Source organism: Chaetura pelagica, unplaced genomic scaffold (assembly GCF_000747805.2).
Source record: "Chaetura pelagica isolate M959 unplaced genomic scaffold, ChaPel_1.0 scaffold294, whole genome shotgun sequence".
NCBI classification, from domain to species: Eukaryota; Metazoa; Chordata; class Aves; order Apodiformes; family Apodidae; genus Chaetura; species Chaetura pelagica.
This window is the reverse complement of record NW_009953068.1, coordinates 1800319-1815634: the sequence shown is the minus strand read 5'-3', so window position 1 is coordinate 1815634 and position 15316 is coordinate 1800319. Positions and strand designations below refer to the sequence as shown.

Genomic DNA, 15316 nt, shown 5'->3' with positions numbered 1-15316 from the left:
TCTTTTGTTTTTTCATAGTAAGATTGCGAATTACTCAATACTATGTTTGTATTAATCCTCATGAAGATTTGTGTAAAAATTGGTTAAAAGTCAGAGCAAAACTGCTTGTGTTGGTTTTACAGCAGCCTCAAAACAGGCCCCCTCAGACCCTCTTTTAGATAAGAACCTTTTCTCACTGGCCTCAGCCAAAAAGTTACTTCCCTGCACTGCTCAAGAGCCTGTCCAGGGCCAAATGACCCTGACACTGTGGCAAGTCTGACCAAGATAGAGCAGGGCCTCCTCTCAGCCAGGTGCCTGTGCTGCTGCAGGGGCTATAAACCATTTATTTCTGGAGGGTTTAGCTGGTTTTCTCACCACCTGTGGTGCTTGCTGTTGGAGAAATCCCTCCCAAGCCCAAGAAACTGTTGGGCTATGTGGCAGCCTGTTGACTGGCTTTGTCCCCAGCCTGGCACTGTGTCACTGAGGAGTTGCTACTAGCTGCTCCCCTCTCTGATCTGTGGTAATTACAGCAGCAAAAGTGGTTTATTTCTAGTTCATTACAGCATGTATCCCTGCTCTGACCATCTGTGGGACTGAGCCCAGGGCCTTGCTGTCACGGGGTGTGGTGGCATGACATGGCAGGGGTGCTGTGGGGCTTCCCAACGGCAGCTGCTGCTCTGCCACTGCTGTGCTTTCATTGTCCCTTGTGTTGAACGAAGTTCATCTCTACCACTAAGTGAAAAAAATTAAGACATTTTGAATTCTGGCAGTTCTTCCGTTATAATTAAGCTCCCTGAAAGGATGCCTCAGGGAGAACAAATGCAGCTTGGCTATTTACGGAGCTGGCCAAGGGAGAGCTTCCTTGTAACTTCTCTATCTTATGACCTGTAAATTGTGTTTATTAGCTAATCTGTCACCTCAGGTTCTTATATCAGAAAAGATGGTTTCCCTATTAAATTGAATCAGCATGTGTGTTTACAGTTCCTTCCTGTGAAAATATTACTCTGTTAATGCTGCTGGTCACAAAAATAATTTATCACCCATGCTATCTGGCTCTTGCTCTGGCCCATAGATCTTCTTGACTTGGTGTTACCTGTTTATGAGTAGCACAGGGTTCTGCCATTCTAAATAGCAAGGAGAAGTGTCTTGAGATGCTTTGTCACCATCTTGGGTGGAAGGGTGGCCTGGACCTTGCCTGAGGTAGGGTGCCAAGGAGGGCTGGTGCTGATCTCTGTGCAGTGATTCTCCCTAACTGCTCCTTCCTGGAGGTTTGGGAAGGTTGGCTGTTGTGGAACTGGGTCACAGCAGCAGTTGGGTCATGAAGGAAATGCACATGCAGGGACAGTGGAGGACTCAGGGTCAGGGATTTGGAGCGAACAGCCTTGCTGAGGCAGCAGATGTGTCAGGCAGAAGGAGTACATCCCTGCTCCTGGCTCCTTGCCCTGCTGTCTGGCTGTGTATGCTCTGGCTCTGCCAGGTTGAAGGAAGGCCTGTGTCCTGGTGGGTGTAGTGGGCAAAATAATCTGCTTCTCAGATAGTTTGTCTTGTTAAATAGAGCTGTTTCTTGGTGGCAAGAACTCAGGTTTTCAAACAGCCATATTTATTTACGATGTCCCAGGGGACAGAGATACCAGCTGCTAAAATATTGTTGTCTTTGCTGCAGTCCCAAGGTTGCTTTGGGCTCAGTAATAAATGATGTTGTCCTAGAAGGACCATATTGGTACAGTAAGAACAACACTCTTCAGAGTGTGGAGTAATTGGACAAGCAGAAGTGTGTGAAGATGTTGGTGACTGCAGACTGGCCTAAGAGCAGCAGCAGAGGCACCTTCCTTTTCCCACCTGAGTGCTGGCTGCAAGTGTCAGTTTTCCAGCAGCGGGTATTCAGCGGCCATTTAGCCTGGAAAGAAAAGACTGCAGAGTCCTCCTGGTGGCTCGGGCTGCAGCTTGGTTACACCAAGCTGTGTGCTCGGCTGCTGGTCTCTGCCAGTGCCTTGGCATTGGCCTGCAGGGTCTCAGGAGTCTGTTGCTTTGACATGGGCTTGCTGGGTGGAGGGTGGAACAGAGCCGGCATTTCTCTGTGGTGTTCTCTGCAGGTGACTATTATTTGTCTGCTTTCTGAAGAGCTGCTATACAGAGGATTGTTTGCTGTTAGCAGGACTTGGTGTAGATATTGAAGTAGCATGAGAGGGGACCTGAGGTGTGACTGCCTACAGGGGAAGTCTTGCTCTGTGAGACAGCTCAAGCTGGTCCTAGAGTGCAGATTTCTGCAGCGACCACCGTTTCCTCAGGGGTCTCTGCAGCCTTGCAGTGCTGTCCTCTCCCTCTACCAGAGACACAGGCACACCGTGCATTTCAGAGAAAGGGGTGATCTTAGCCCTGTTCTCCCTAGGCAACCCCGTTCCTTCTGCCTCTGCCTGACCTTCCCTTAGGAGTGTGAAGAGCTGCAGAGAGCAGGTTTTCTCGCTGGTAGTCACACTCTCCAGAATAGCCTTTTGTGGCTTTGATTTCTAGGACTGAAGCCATCCTGTTTGTTTCTGTGGATAATTGTTCTTACTTTTTTCCCTTACCATGCAGGCAGCATCCTCAGCGCTGAGCAGCCTGGGCCACGTGTACACAGCCATCGGGGACTACCCGAACGCCCTGGCCAGCCACAAGCAGTGTGTCCTCCTCGCCAAGCAGGCCAAGGATGAGCTCTCCGAGGCACGGGAGCTGGGCAACATGGGAGCAGTGTACATTGCAATGGGGGACTTTGAAAACGCCGTGCAGTGCCACGAGCAGCATCTTCAGATCGCCAAGGAGCTGGGAAACAAGCGGGAGGAGGCTCGAGCCTACAGCAACCTCGGCAGCGCCTACCACTACCGGAGGAACTTTGACAAAGCCATGTCGTACCACAACTACGTGTTGGAGTTGGCCCAGGAGCTGGCTGAGAAGGCTATTGAGATGCGAGCTTACGCTGGCTTGGGCCATGCAGCTAGATGTATGCAGGACCTGGAGAGAGCTAAGCAGTACCATGAAGAACAGCTGCACATTGCTGAGAGCCTGCAGGATCGAGCTGCTGAAGGCAGAGCTTCCTCCAATCTAGGTAAGGCCCTGGCATGGAGCAGAATTTGGCAGGGAATGCTGTAACTATCAGAGCTGCTGCTAGGATGCAGGAGGTTTGCTGTGTGCCGTTTTGTTACTTACCCAAGTTTCACCAGATTGTCTTCATAAATTCAGGCACTTTACACATTGTGTACTGAGAGCGTGTGTCCCAAGTTTGATTATTAACCTGCTCGGGAAGGCACCAGAAAGCACAAGCTCATGACAGTGAAATGGTAAAGTGCAATTGAAGAGCCAGCCATTCGAGTGTCAGAAAGAAAAGTAAGTCTTGCAGTAAGATAGGAAGTGATGTGCTACGTTACCTGACCGTTTCTTTGGGAGTTTGTCAGCTGGATGTGCCAACATCTTGCTGACTTGTCAGCTGGGAGACACATGGGTCAAATCCTAAGTTTTTTCAGAACACACACATTAAAATAATACAATGTAGAAGTGTCATGCTCTTCTAAGAGGAATCACTGGCAACCTGCTGGCAGTCTGGGAAGGACTGAATTAAATTTCTGCTGCTTCTTCACAGCAGCAGACATGGAAAGGAGCAGAGATGTGTTTCTGTCTCTGCTGTGGGATGTGGTGTTTTGCTGCTGATGTTCCAGCTGTCACCAAGGATGTGCTCTCAGCTGCCTGGGAGTGGCAGAACAGGGCAGTTGCTGCTGTAACAAAATATGCTTTTGCTGGCAGCCCCTGAATCTCAGCTCTTCTAGGTTGCCCCACGCTGTAAATTAGCTTCTGTTTCTGCTTGGCAGTTGGCACTTGGTTCATTTGTAGATGCTAATTGTACTGTGATGTTATCAACAGCAGGTAATTGAAAAGGGCTTGATGAATTACTTAATTTCTCTTAACAGCTGAGGCTTCAGGAGCTGAATGAAGAAGATAAGGTGAATTGGAGAAAACAAAACAGTCCTAGCTTTCTAATTAGTCTTGCGATTCTCATTCTTTACACAAATTAGGGCAAATGTGTGAGGCAAAATGGGCTTGAGAGGCAAAAGTGCCTGTGGCAAGCTTAGCATTAGAGAGCAGAGAGCATTGATGGCATTTCTGGTAGTGTGACAGAGCACCCCACAGGCAGGGGGCTGGGAGGATGAAGCCTTGCATCTGGCTTTCTCTAACACTTGTCTAAGGGCTTTTGCAAAGAACAACAGTAGATGCATCTAGCAAAGCACAAACTGTACATCCTCCATCTCTGCTGCCAGTGCGAGGCTGGGCTTAGGGATAATGCAGAGATGTGAGGGATCCACTGGTCTGTGACAGGGACAGAGGGGACCATGTGGAGGCAGGGACCTTGGATTGTCCAAGCAGGGAGCAGGAGGACATGTAACTTCGGGTCCTTGGTGGGGAGATGGAGACGTTCTCCTTGGCTGTGCCTGGGCAGCACTGATTTTCCCTCTCATGGTCAGGACTGAGGGAAAGTTCCTCTTGCGTGAAGTTTAACCTGGTATGTTTTGTTTCCAGTGGAAGCTGAACAGAGGGTATGCAGGCTGTTCTGCTGGCATAGTTACCTGGGAGATGGCATGGTGTGTTCAGCTATGGGCACCTGTAACAGGCAGGTGGACATCCTCCAGGGGTCGGGACCCCTTTCATTTGTCTTTCATTTGAAGCACTTGCTGCTTTCTGGAGAACTGCCCCAATCCTTCCTGAGCAAATCCAGAAAACCGAGGAAATGCAGTTTGGGGAAATGGAAGCTGTCACTTGGTTTTGGTTTTCTTCCTTATATTGGTATGGTGATGAACCATGCTGGCTTTTCCATATTGTCTCTTTTGTGAGCCCGTTGCCTCTGGGCAGAGCACAGCTCTTTTGCTAGCAGAGCAAGCTTGATTCAAGTCCTGTACCCTTTCTTCCAGCTGCCTGTATGTTCAACATAGTCTGCCTTTGTGCTGCTCGGCAGCATAAAAACACCCCAACAAACTTGTACAGAGACATTGAGAAATGGGCTTAGCAGTTTGCTGCAAGTGCTGGTGCTCGCAGTAGTTGCTTTGCATCATCCCAGGATGAAACAAGCACTGCTGCAAAAGAAAACAGCTTGCTCTTGTTCCTCTACCTTCATGGTTCTCACTTTGCAGTTTAAATTCTCTCACTGTTTTGCTGGCTCAAAATCAGTCATGCTGGGACTAGAAAATTCATCTTAATATCATTATTAATCTTACAGCAGCTTTGGATTTAATGATCCTTTCAGCATGTAATTCCATAAATTTTTGGATGGGGAAAAAAAAGTGTTGGTACAGCAGAGAATGCTTTTCTTTTGTTGAATTTAAGCCTAAATATAACTTTTAGTTGGTATGCTGACTCAGCTACTCTAAACTCTGTATTAGAATAGTTTCCCTGGCTTCTGAGTGCAGGATCTCACGTTTCATCTGTTACTTGGCTATATTTTTGTGTCTTCTCTGTCAGAGTTAAGTTATACTAGAGAAAGAGAACACGCAGTTCTTGTTGAGAAAGTCTATTGCTGTTGTTTAAAATGCATCCAGTACGAATTAAAAAGTCAAGCCGTAATTGTCTCTTTCATCTAATCCACATGCAAAACAAAACCTCATCAAAATAACCATGCTGATGGGCAAAAAAATATATCTTAATGCATGTTTCCAAGCCAGAATGTTTGAGTTGGCCTCTTTGCTGAAGCAACAGAAATGTTCTGTTTGCATTTCAGTGATTTAGATGGAAAGCTCTCTTAAGTGTGCTATCTGCTGCTGAGCAAGACAGCCACAGGCTGTAACACAGCCCAGCTGCTGCAAGGCCCTGCAGGGAGATGCAAGGCGCTCTGTGGCTCAGTAAGCAGGAGGTAATGGACTGAAGGCAAGTCACAAGTTATCAGGCCCTTCACAACAAGGAGATGTAGAGTTTAACCAGAAGTCTTGGGTTGTCTTGCAAGGCAGATGGTGTTTCCAAATGCCAGGGCTCCATGTTGAGCGCTGGCTTGTCAGCCTCAGCAGCTCTTAAGGGTTGCCATTGCAATGGAGAGGACACTTTGGATTATTGATAAAACACAGTTTAAAGTCTCTCCCTCAGTTCTTACCATTTCTTTGTAGTTACGAGAGAACTTCTATGCCTATCTTCGTGTCCTGGTGCCAAGTATTTTCTCTTGAAGCATTTTTGCAATTAGTGTCAAAAATGGTGGTGACATTTGGCCATCTCTTCCCCAGTTGTTCCCCAGTTGTTGGGAGGACTAGCCCAAGGGGCCCAGGACCACTTTCCCTCATCTATGAACAGATGGGTGACAGCTCAAGCAAACTAATGTGATAGCAGACTGAAGAGAGCACAGCTTTGTTCTCTGTTATGCTACTTGATTTTGTCCTGGGTATCTCCTGGTGAACATTTGCTCACTGTTTTTCTCCTTTCTTGGCAGTAATGAGGCTGACTAAAACATTTAGAACTGTGAAGGCTTCATCTCCCATCCATCTACGAACCTCATTTTTGTCCGTTGAGGAATGAACAAAGAGAGAATATATTTGGTAGGTGACGATTTTGGCGTCTGAGTCAGAACCTTTCCTTCCTGGGCCATCCTTTGTAATTACCCCTGGCAAATGATGGAAACATACCAGGAGGTGCTGTGTGGGGTCTCTTACCAGGTTCCTCTTTTCCCAAGAGCAACCTTAAATTTTTAGGTGAAATTCCAGGAGTTTGCCTGAGCAGGACTTGTGACAGAGAGCATCCTTTTCAGTGGACATAGAGTCCAGGGTGAAACTCAGAGCCAGAGAGTTGCAGGGGTTGGAAGGGACATCTGAAGATCATCTAATCCAATCCCTGCTGGAGCAGGGTCGCCTACAGTAGTTCACACAGGAACATGTCCGTAGAGGTTTGGAATGTCTCCAGAGAAGGAGACTCCACAACCTCTCTGGGCTGCCTCTTCCAGTGTTCTGTTAACTCCACCCATAGCCTTTCCAGAGAAGGGCAGCACCGGCTGTTTCAGTAACCTGGGCTCTAACCTTTACTGTGAATGTTGCTTCCCTGGCTGCTCTTTGCCATTCAAAGCTGTGCTGTGTGTCTGACTTGCCATCTTCCTCTCCCACTTCACTTCTTCATGCAGAACAGGAAAGGTTGGTGTCCCGGGGCAGGAATTTCTTTTCTCTCGAGCCCCAGATACTCCTTATCTATCCTCAAGTGTGGTATGAAGTCGCAGTGGGAGTCTGGGGCTGAGTCAGCATCCCCAACACTCTTCCTCCATTGTGAGTTCCTCCATGTTGAGGAAGAGAGGTAGGATCATAGAATTGTCAAGGTTGGAAAAGACCTTTGTCAAGTCCAGCCATCCACCCTACAACCCCTTAACACTAAATCATCTCCCATAACACCACATCTACCCATTTTTTTTAACACCTCCAGGGACAGTGCCTCCACCACCTCCACAGATAATTACAGTGAGCACAGGACTTCTACCTAGCATTCTCATTTTTCATCCACCACTCCTGCTGCAGACACAGATCCTGAGTTGTCAGTGTGCACTGACTTTTCTTCTTCCACACAGTGAAGTAGAATCTCTTCAGGCTCCTTAAGCTTTGGGGCTGAGCTGTTGCATCCTGTCTGTTCACAAGGATATTCTGAATCACCTTGGATACTAAAGATTTTTGTCTTTGTCAAGTCAGTTAAATATTTGCCAAAATAATCTCCAGTGCTGCCAAAGATGTTGCTCCAAGGAGGGTAGGAAAGCTGAGATGGAAAAATAAGGAGAGGGACTTTGTGATGGGAGTCAGATTGACATCTTGAAGCTGGTGATTCTTGTGTGGTGAGAGGAACCTCAGCCTGATTAAGCACAACAGGGATCTGCCCTGACGACTGTAGTTACCAGTAGATATACTAGTATGAGAGCTATTTAGAATTATTTTTTGGGGCACAAGAGAAATTATAAGCTGAAGTATGGATTTCAAACCAAGCTCCTTCTCATTTCCAGATGGTGACTCCCTGCCCTTGCAGTTTTGAAGTGCACATGTTTACATAGTGTCATCTGCTCAAACTGCTGAGTTCTTGTTGCTCTGGTACACAAGGTTGTCCAATCCTTCCTCCATAATGATCTCATCCTTCTTTGTGTCAGCAGTTCTTCTTGGCTGAATTTCATCGGTACATCTTGAGTAGCACTCACCTCCTTTGTGCCAAAATCACCACTACATTTTTTTATAAGGTTTGTCCTTTTCTGATTTCTGACTCTTGAGTAAGAACAGTCTCATCAAATAAGAAGTTATCTAGGCAGTCAGATGAACTCAAATTTGCTCTTAACCTGTTTTCCATCCTCTCTCCCTTCTGCAGTCACTCCAAGCTGAGTGCTTACCCACACCAGATTCCTCAGAGGAGGTGGGGCTGGGGCTGGTGGAGAGCAATGGTGTGTCTTGTCTCGTGGAGGCATCAGCCAGAGGTGCAACAGCTAAAGCTGATCAACTAGAGCTGTAGGCCCATTGGAGCTGAAGAAGGATTTGGCCAGGAGCTGGACTGAGATACTGGGGAGCCAGTTTCCCCCTCCTGCCTTGACATCTAGCTTTGATTATGAGTGCAGGGCAGGGGCAGGAGAGAAACAGGCAGCAGCAGCCAAGGATTTGCTGTTTTGATCCTGGTTTCTTCTGCCCATGTTTTCTAAACTGCCTTATCCAGAAGCCTCATGTTAGTCGGAAAGGGAACAGATTTTTTAAATAGAACTACAGGTAATCCAGGCAGAGTGTTTCGTGCTGAGGTAGTGGAACTTGGATGTTCAGCCCTACAGGAGGGCCTGGCTGCAGGGAAGCCCTGGCGTGGTGAGATGTTGCAGGAGGGTCAGTGTGGAGGAGTGTGTTGAGTCCATTTCTGTTACTTTTCAGGGATCATTCACCAGATGAAAGGTGACTACGATGCTGCTCTACGTCTGCACAAGACACACCTGTCCATAGCTCAGGAGCTGAGCGACTACGCGGCCCAGGGCCGGGCCTACGGCAACATGGGCAACGCTTACAACGCTCTGGGCATGTACGACCAGGCTGTCAAGTACCACCGGCAGGAGCTGCAGATCTCGATGGAAGTGAATGACCGTGCCTCCCAGGCATCTACACATGGGAATTTGGCAGTTGCTTACCAAGCACTGGGTGCCCATGACCGTGCTCTGCAGCACTACCAAAACCATCTCAACATTGCCAGGGAGCTGCGAGACATCCAGAGCGAAGCTCGGGCCCTCAGCAACCTGGGCAACTTCCACTGCTCAAGAGGAGAGTTTGTGCAGGCAGCCCCTTACTACGAGCAGTATCTGCGCCTGTCCCCGGAGCTGCAGGACATGGAAGGCGAAGGGAAGGTTTGCCACAACCTTGGCTATGCCCATTACTGCCTTGGGAACTATGAGGAAGCTGTTAAGTACTACGAGCAGGATCTTGCCTTGGCAAAGGATCTTCATGACAAGCTGAGCCAAGCCAAAGCCTATTGCAACCTTGGCCTTGCCTTCAAAGCCTTGATGGACTTCAGCAAAGCAGAGGAGTGTCAGAAGTACCTATTGTCCCTGGCCCAGTCTCTGAACAATTCCCAGGCCAAATTTCGAGCTCTGGGGAACTTAGGGGATATTTTTGTCTGTAAAAAAGACATAAGTGGTGCAATAAAATTTTATGAGCAGCAGTTGAGCTTAGCCCATCATGTTAAGGACAGAAGACTGGAAGCCAGTGCTTATGCAGCTTTGGGCTCTGCATACAGAATGATACAGAAGTGTGACAAGGCTCTAGGTTACCATACGCAGGAGCTGGAGGTGTACCAGGAGCTGGGAGATATGCCTGGTGAATGCAGAGCACATGGTCACCTTGCTGCAGTGTATATGTCGCTGGGGAAGTACACCATGGCCTTCAAGTGTTACGAGGAGCAACTGGAGCTTGGGCAGAAGTTGAAGGACCCCAGCATAGAAGCCCAAGTCTATGGTAACATGGGCATCACCAAGATGAACATGAATGTCATGGAGGAAGCTATCGGCTACTTTGAGCAGCAGCTGGCCATGCTGCAGCAGCTCAGTGGAAACGAGTCTGTGTTAGATCGGGGCCGAGCATATGGGAACCTGGGAGATTGTTACGAGGCTCTGGGAGATTTTGAGGAAGCTATAAAGTATTACGAACAGTACCTGTCTGTGGCTCAAAGCTTGAACCGTATGCAAGATCAGGCCAAGGCCTACCGGGGCCTGGGCAATGGACACAGGTGAGGAGCACTGCCTGTGTGTTCTGGTGACAGAGGGAAGCACCAGCACACATGGGTGTGTTGAGCTACTGATGGGGGTGTTTGTGTGGCTGTTGTACAGGGGATCTGGCATGGGAGTGAGTAACAGCCCTCTGGGTGCTGAGGGTTGTGCTACCAGCTCAGGAACAAAGCTGGTGGTGCTCTGCCCTGAGAGGAAGAGAAGTTTACAGGGTTGCAGGAGGAGGAGATTGATTTAGAGGTGCCAGGGATGTCTCCTGGGGGGAGCACTTGGCTCTGCCTGAAAGGTTTGAGCTGGCCTCTAGATGAGATGACAAAACATTCTGTTGAGAAAGTACTGACAAAATAAATGCTGTTGTTTTCTTCCCCTGCAGGGCCATGGGAAGTTTGCAGCAGGCTCTGGTGTGTTTTGAGAAGAGGCTTGTGGTGGCACATGAGCTGGGGGAGGCATTTAACAAAGCCCAGGCCTACGGGGAGCTGGGGAGCTTGCACAGCCAGCTGGGGAACTATGAACAAGCCATCTCCTGCCTGGAGCGCCAGCTGAACATCGCTCGGGAGATGAAGGACCGAGCCCTGGAGAGCGACGCTGCCTGTGGCCTCGGTGGGGTCTACCAGCAGATGGGGGAGTATGACACAGCCCTGCAGTACCACCAGCTGGACCTGCAGATTGCAGAGGAGACCAACAACCCCACCTGCCAGGGCCGTGCCTATGGGAACCTGGGGCTGACCTACGAGTCCTTGGGCACCTACGAGAGGGCAGTGGTTTATCAGGAGCAGCACCTCAGCATTGCAGCACAAATGAATGACCTTGTAGCCAAAACTCTGTCCTACAGCAGTCTGGGGAGGACTCACCATGCCCTGCAGAACTACTCTCAGGCTGTGATGTACCTTCAGGAAGGTAAGAGGCTGAATAATGCAGCACAGCATGTAGTAGTAGGTGTTGGGGGGTAGGGGAGAGGCCTGAAGATACTGAGAGATGTGAGGTACTGTGAGCCTGGCACTAAAAGGATAGTTTTGTTGGTGGATTTTGATGCAAAAGCTCTTGCAGACATCCATAGCTACTGTCTAAGAAGGCTGGTCAGCACACTGTGTCAGTCAGAGCTTTCCTGGCATCCTGCAGACACAGCATTGCAAAGCACAATCTCTGCCTTCCTGGGGCCGTCTCAGCCAGCTCTGAGCTTGAATCCAGACTGGCAGAGTCTCTTTATAAAGCTTATTTACATCTGACCCTACAAGGTGTAAACCTTGTCAATAAATAGGATTGTATACCAAGAACTGACTCTGGGAAAATCACATCAGGTCTGACAGATCTCTGACCCTGAGAGCAGGTGTCAAACTGATATATGCCTTGCTGATAGCCACCTGGCTTTTCCTACTGCATAAAAGTGGGAGTGAGACCAGGTGGGTGAGTGTCCTCTAAGCTGGGAGTGAAAACAAGTTGTTTCTTAGGGAGGTGAAACCATCTGCTGCTGCTGAGCACCAGAACCAGTGCTGGCTTGTGAGCTGTGTTGCTGCAAGGAACTCCAGCTTGCAAGCAGCATCTGTTCAAGGTGGTGGCTCTGATGGAGGAGATGAGCAGTGTAGCTGGAGTGTACAAAGCTGGAAGTTAAAGGATTAATTACATCAGTTTGTCTGGTTTTCCTGAAGCTGACCTTGGCAGGATGCCTGGCACTGCCTGGCTTGGGTGTCCCATGGTTGGGTCCCATGGGTCCCAGCACTTGGCAGCTCTGTGGCTGTCTCTACCTGTCACAGGAGCCTGGGAGCCTAGGGCCCATCTGAGGTAACAGCTCACAGAGCTGTCAAAGCCCCTTACCCATTTTGACCCTCTCTCACTCCTTTTTAGGACTGAGGTTGGCAGAGCAGCTGGGACGCAGAGAAGATGAAGCCAAAATCCGCCATGGCCTCGGCCTCTCCCTCTGGGCAAGTGGGAACTTGGAGGAGTCTCAGCACCAGGTACACCGTGGTCTGCCTCATGCTGGCAGGCTTGTGTCCTCTGAGCCCTTTGGGTCATTCCTGTTCTCGGGGGAGGACACATGTCTGGTGTGTCCTGGGGAGGGTGTGCAGTGCACTGAGCTGGCTCAGGCCCTTGTGCCTTCCTACTCCATCTGAAGTCGCCTCCCTCTACCATCCTGAGGGGCTGCCTGGGGCAGACCACCCCTGCCCGAGGGTATGTCAGCTCTGGATCCTCCTGCACTCCCAGCCAGTGCTTTGTGCTGTAAGGAAGTCACCCTGGCTATTTTCCTTCCCAGCTGTACCGGGCCTCCGCACTGTTTGAAACCATCCGACACGAGGTGCAGCTGAGCACAGACTACAAGCTGTCACTCTTTGACCTGCAGACATCCTCCTACCAGGCCCTGCAGCGAGTGCTTGTCAGTCTCGGTAAGAGATGCCATCATATCCTGAGTGTGAACTCCAAGCTCTTGCCAGGAGTTGAGCTGAAGTTGTGGGGGGGCAGTTCCTGGTGCTTCCCTCATTCCTCCAATGCTGGGCAGTGTTTCTTTGCCAGAACAGAAATAAGGTCCTGCTTTAGTTTTCAGTCACCTTTGGATCTTCTGTCTTGCTTCCTCCATTTGTTTGTCTTTTTGTGGCTCGTTTCCCCATATATCATGCTGTTGCCTGCAACCAAGGTGATCTGTGGGACAATGTTCCCACACAGAGACTACCCTTCCCAGGTTTTAGTTCCAGTTGGGATAATAGCTCTCCCTGTACGTCTCCCTGCAGACCACGTTTGTGCTAGGTCTGAGAGATGGCTTTGTCTTTTCAGGTCACCATGATGAAGCTTTGGCAGTAGCAGAGAGAGGACGAACAAGGGCATTTGCTGACCTGCTTGTGGAACGCCAGACTGGGCAGCAGGACTCTGATCCCTATTCTCCAGTGACCGTTGACCAGGTCCTGGAGACAGTGAACAGCCAGAGGGGACTTGTTCTCTACTATTCACTGGCTGCAGGTTATCTGTACAGCTGGCTGCTGGCTCCTGGGGCAGGTGAGGTCCTTTTTGGAGGTGAGAGCCTATGAACAAGCCTTACAAAGGGAAAATTGCACTATTTGTAGCTGGGAATGAATCTGGGATCAGAGTTAATGTACAAGCAAATCCTTTCCATCTAGTACCTTAGAGGTGAATAGACTAAAAATTGTGCCATAACCACAGCAATTATGACATAGAAATGCTTATTCAGGGCTTTGATGTTCACCTGGAAATGGAAATGTTTCACGTGCTTAATATTTCCATTTTTCAGCCTCCAATCTATATGTATTTCCCAAAGGGCAGAGCAGTAATGAGATTCCAAGCATGTTGGCTCTGTGAGAATCTTCTATGCCTAAGAATCCCCACTTTAATTACATTTCTGTGCTTTATTCTTCCAAAAGCTTTTGACATTCATTCACCGAAGTGGATTGCAGAAAACAGAAGGGTGTCCCCACTTCCTGATAATGCCATTGAACTGCTTGATCCTCTGAATTCTCCTCATGTGAATGTGGAAAACACTTATCACAGAGGAGCAAGGAGGATTAATTTGAAGAGGATTGCTTTTTGCAGACAGCTGTTGCTCATTATGTAATAAAGCAATGACTAAATTTTCATGAGTTCTTTCTGGATATAATTTAATAATTGCAGCCCTTTACTGTGACAAATCTAAAGACATAAAAAAGCACTATTTAGATTGCAGCAAAAATGCTTTGGGAAGAGAAAAAAACATTCACATGTGCCTGACTTCAGATGGGATGACAGTGATTGGGAGATACAGTTTTTCGGGGGTGTTTTGCAATGTTGCTTGTGTCAGTGTAAGATGGTGTTGACCTGCTGCACATCCAGTCACTAATGCACTCTTTAAACCTATAGTGTGCACAATAAAGTGCCAGTACTTCTATAGTGTTAATATCAAGCTGAGTTTACTGAAGTTATATGGATTAGAAGTGTAGGGTTTGCCACTAGGCTTTGTGAGCAGTCTCCTCCTTGCCCATACTGGGCCTTTTAGAAAAGCAGTTGCACTCTTGAAATAGGTGGGTTTGTGGCTGCCTCCTTGATGGCACTGCCAGGTGTTGGGAAGGAGAGGGACTGTGGTGCTTCCCCGTGAGCAGCTTTGCTGGGGAGCTCTTCAGAAGTGACTCCAGCCCAGCTACTCTGACCTTTTCTAGTTTCATTAGTGCTGATGGAGAGAGCAGGTTCAGTGACAGCCCAGGATCTTCATCATTCCACCTGGATGGTACCCTTAGAGCCTCCATCCTTATTCTGTGTTTGCTGCTGTTGCTGCAGAAGGAGTGGCTTTCTTCTTTATTCCTCCACTCTGCTTAACTGGTTTAATAATTTATGCTGTCAAGGCAAACAGGGTACCCAGAGCAGCCATTTAATGTTGATCTCAGGCTGTAGAACTAATTATAAGCAAGAAGGATATGCCAATCTGCATGGAGGAAGGTTTTATTTGCAGAAATAAGTTGAACTCTTAAAAGAAGCAAGTGTCCTTTATTTGGTTTATCCATTGTGAAACACTATCTTTTAGTATTTTACTGCATATTAATCCATCTTTTTCTTTCTTTGCATATAATGTGTTTTCATCAATATGAAAGAAATGCAAAATCTTTGTGTGATGTAAGGAGGTTCTGCTGTAGTAATAACACTTTTGTTCAGTATTTGAGCCTTGTGTGTTCAATTTATGTGATCAGAGGCTATTAGTAGATTTTTTTCATGTTCATCTTTTGAAATGGGAATTACTCTGGTAGGTGCTTGTATGGAAGATCTGTTTTATAATTTATATGAGACTGCTGAAGTAGCAAATGCATTCTGAGCATCACATAAAAGCATGGCTCTGCCTTCATGCCTCTGAACCATCATGTGCAAGGTACAAAACCAGATTTTAAAAGCAAGGCTGTAGTTCAGAGTGCTGGGAAAGCCCCGTGAGACGCGGCACAGGGTGCTTGGCCCAGTTATACTGGAAATGCCAAATGCTAAGGGCTGTTCCAGCTTCGCAGGCAGTTACTCTCAGCACTCTTCCTGCCCTGCAGGAATAACCTCGTGATTCTGATACCTTGCAGGAATTCTGAAATTTCACGAGTGTTATCTGGGTGACAGCCTGGCAGAAAATGCTGGGGAATTCCATGAAGCCAACAGCATGACCCTGCAAACAGCAACAAATTC

General features: G+C 48.2%; 1 protein-coding gene across 1 annotated transcript in view; it reads left to right on the top strand.

The window, feature by feature from the left end:
* TTC28 (tetratricopeptide repeat domain 28) overlaps positions 1–15316 on the top strand; it is a 126249-nt gene that overhangs the window by 70602 nt on the left and 40331 nt on the right. The window contains exons 5-10 of the mRNA XM_009996829.1: positions 2554–3061; positions 8847–10188; positions 10560–11083; positions 12029–12138; positions 12435–12564; positions 12950–13168. Coding sequence (XP_009995131.1) covers positions 2554–3061; positions 8847–10188; positions 10560–11083; positions 12029–12138; positions 12435–12564; positions 12950–13168 — 2833 coding nt within the window. The remainder of the gene's footprint in view (positions 1–2553; positions 3062–8846; positions 10189–10559; positions 11084–12028; positions 12139–12434; positions 12565–12949; positions 13169–15316) is intronic.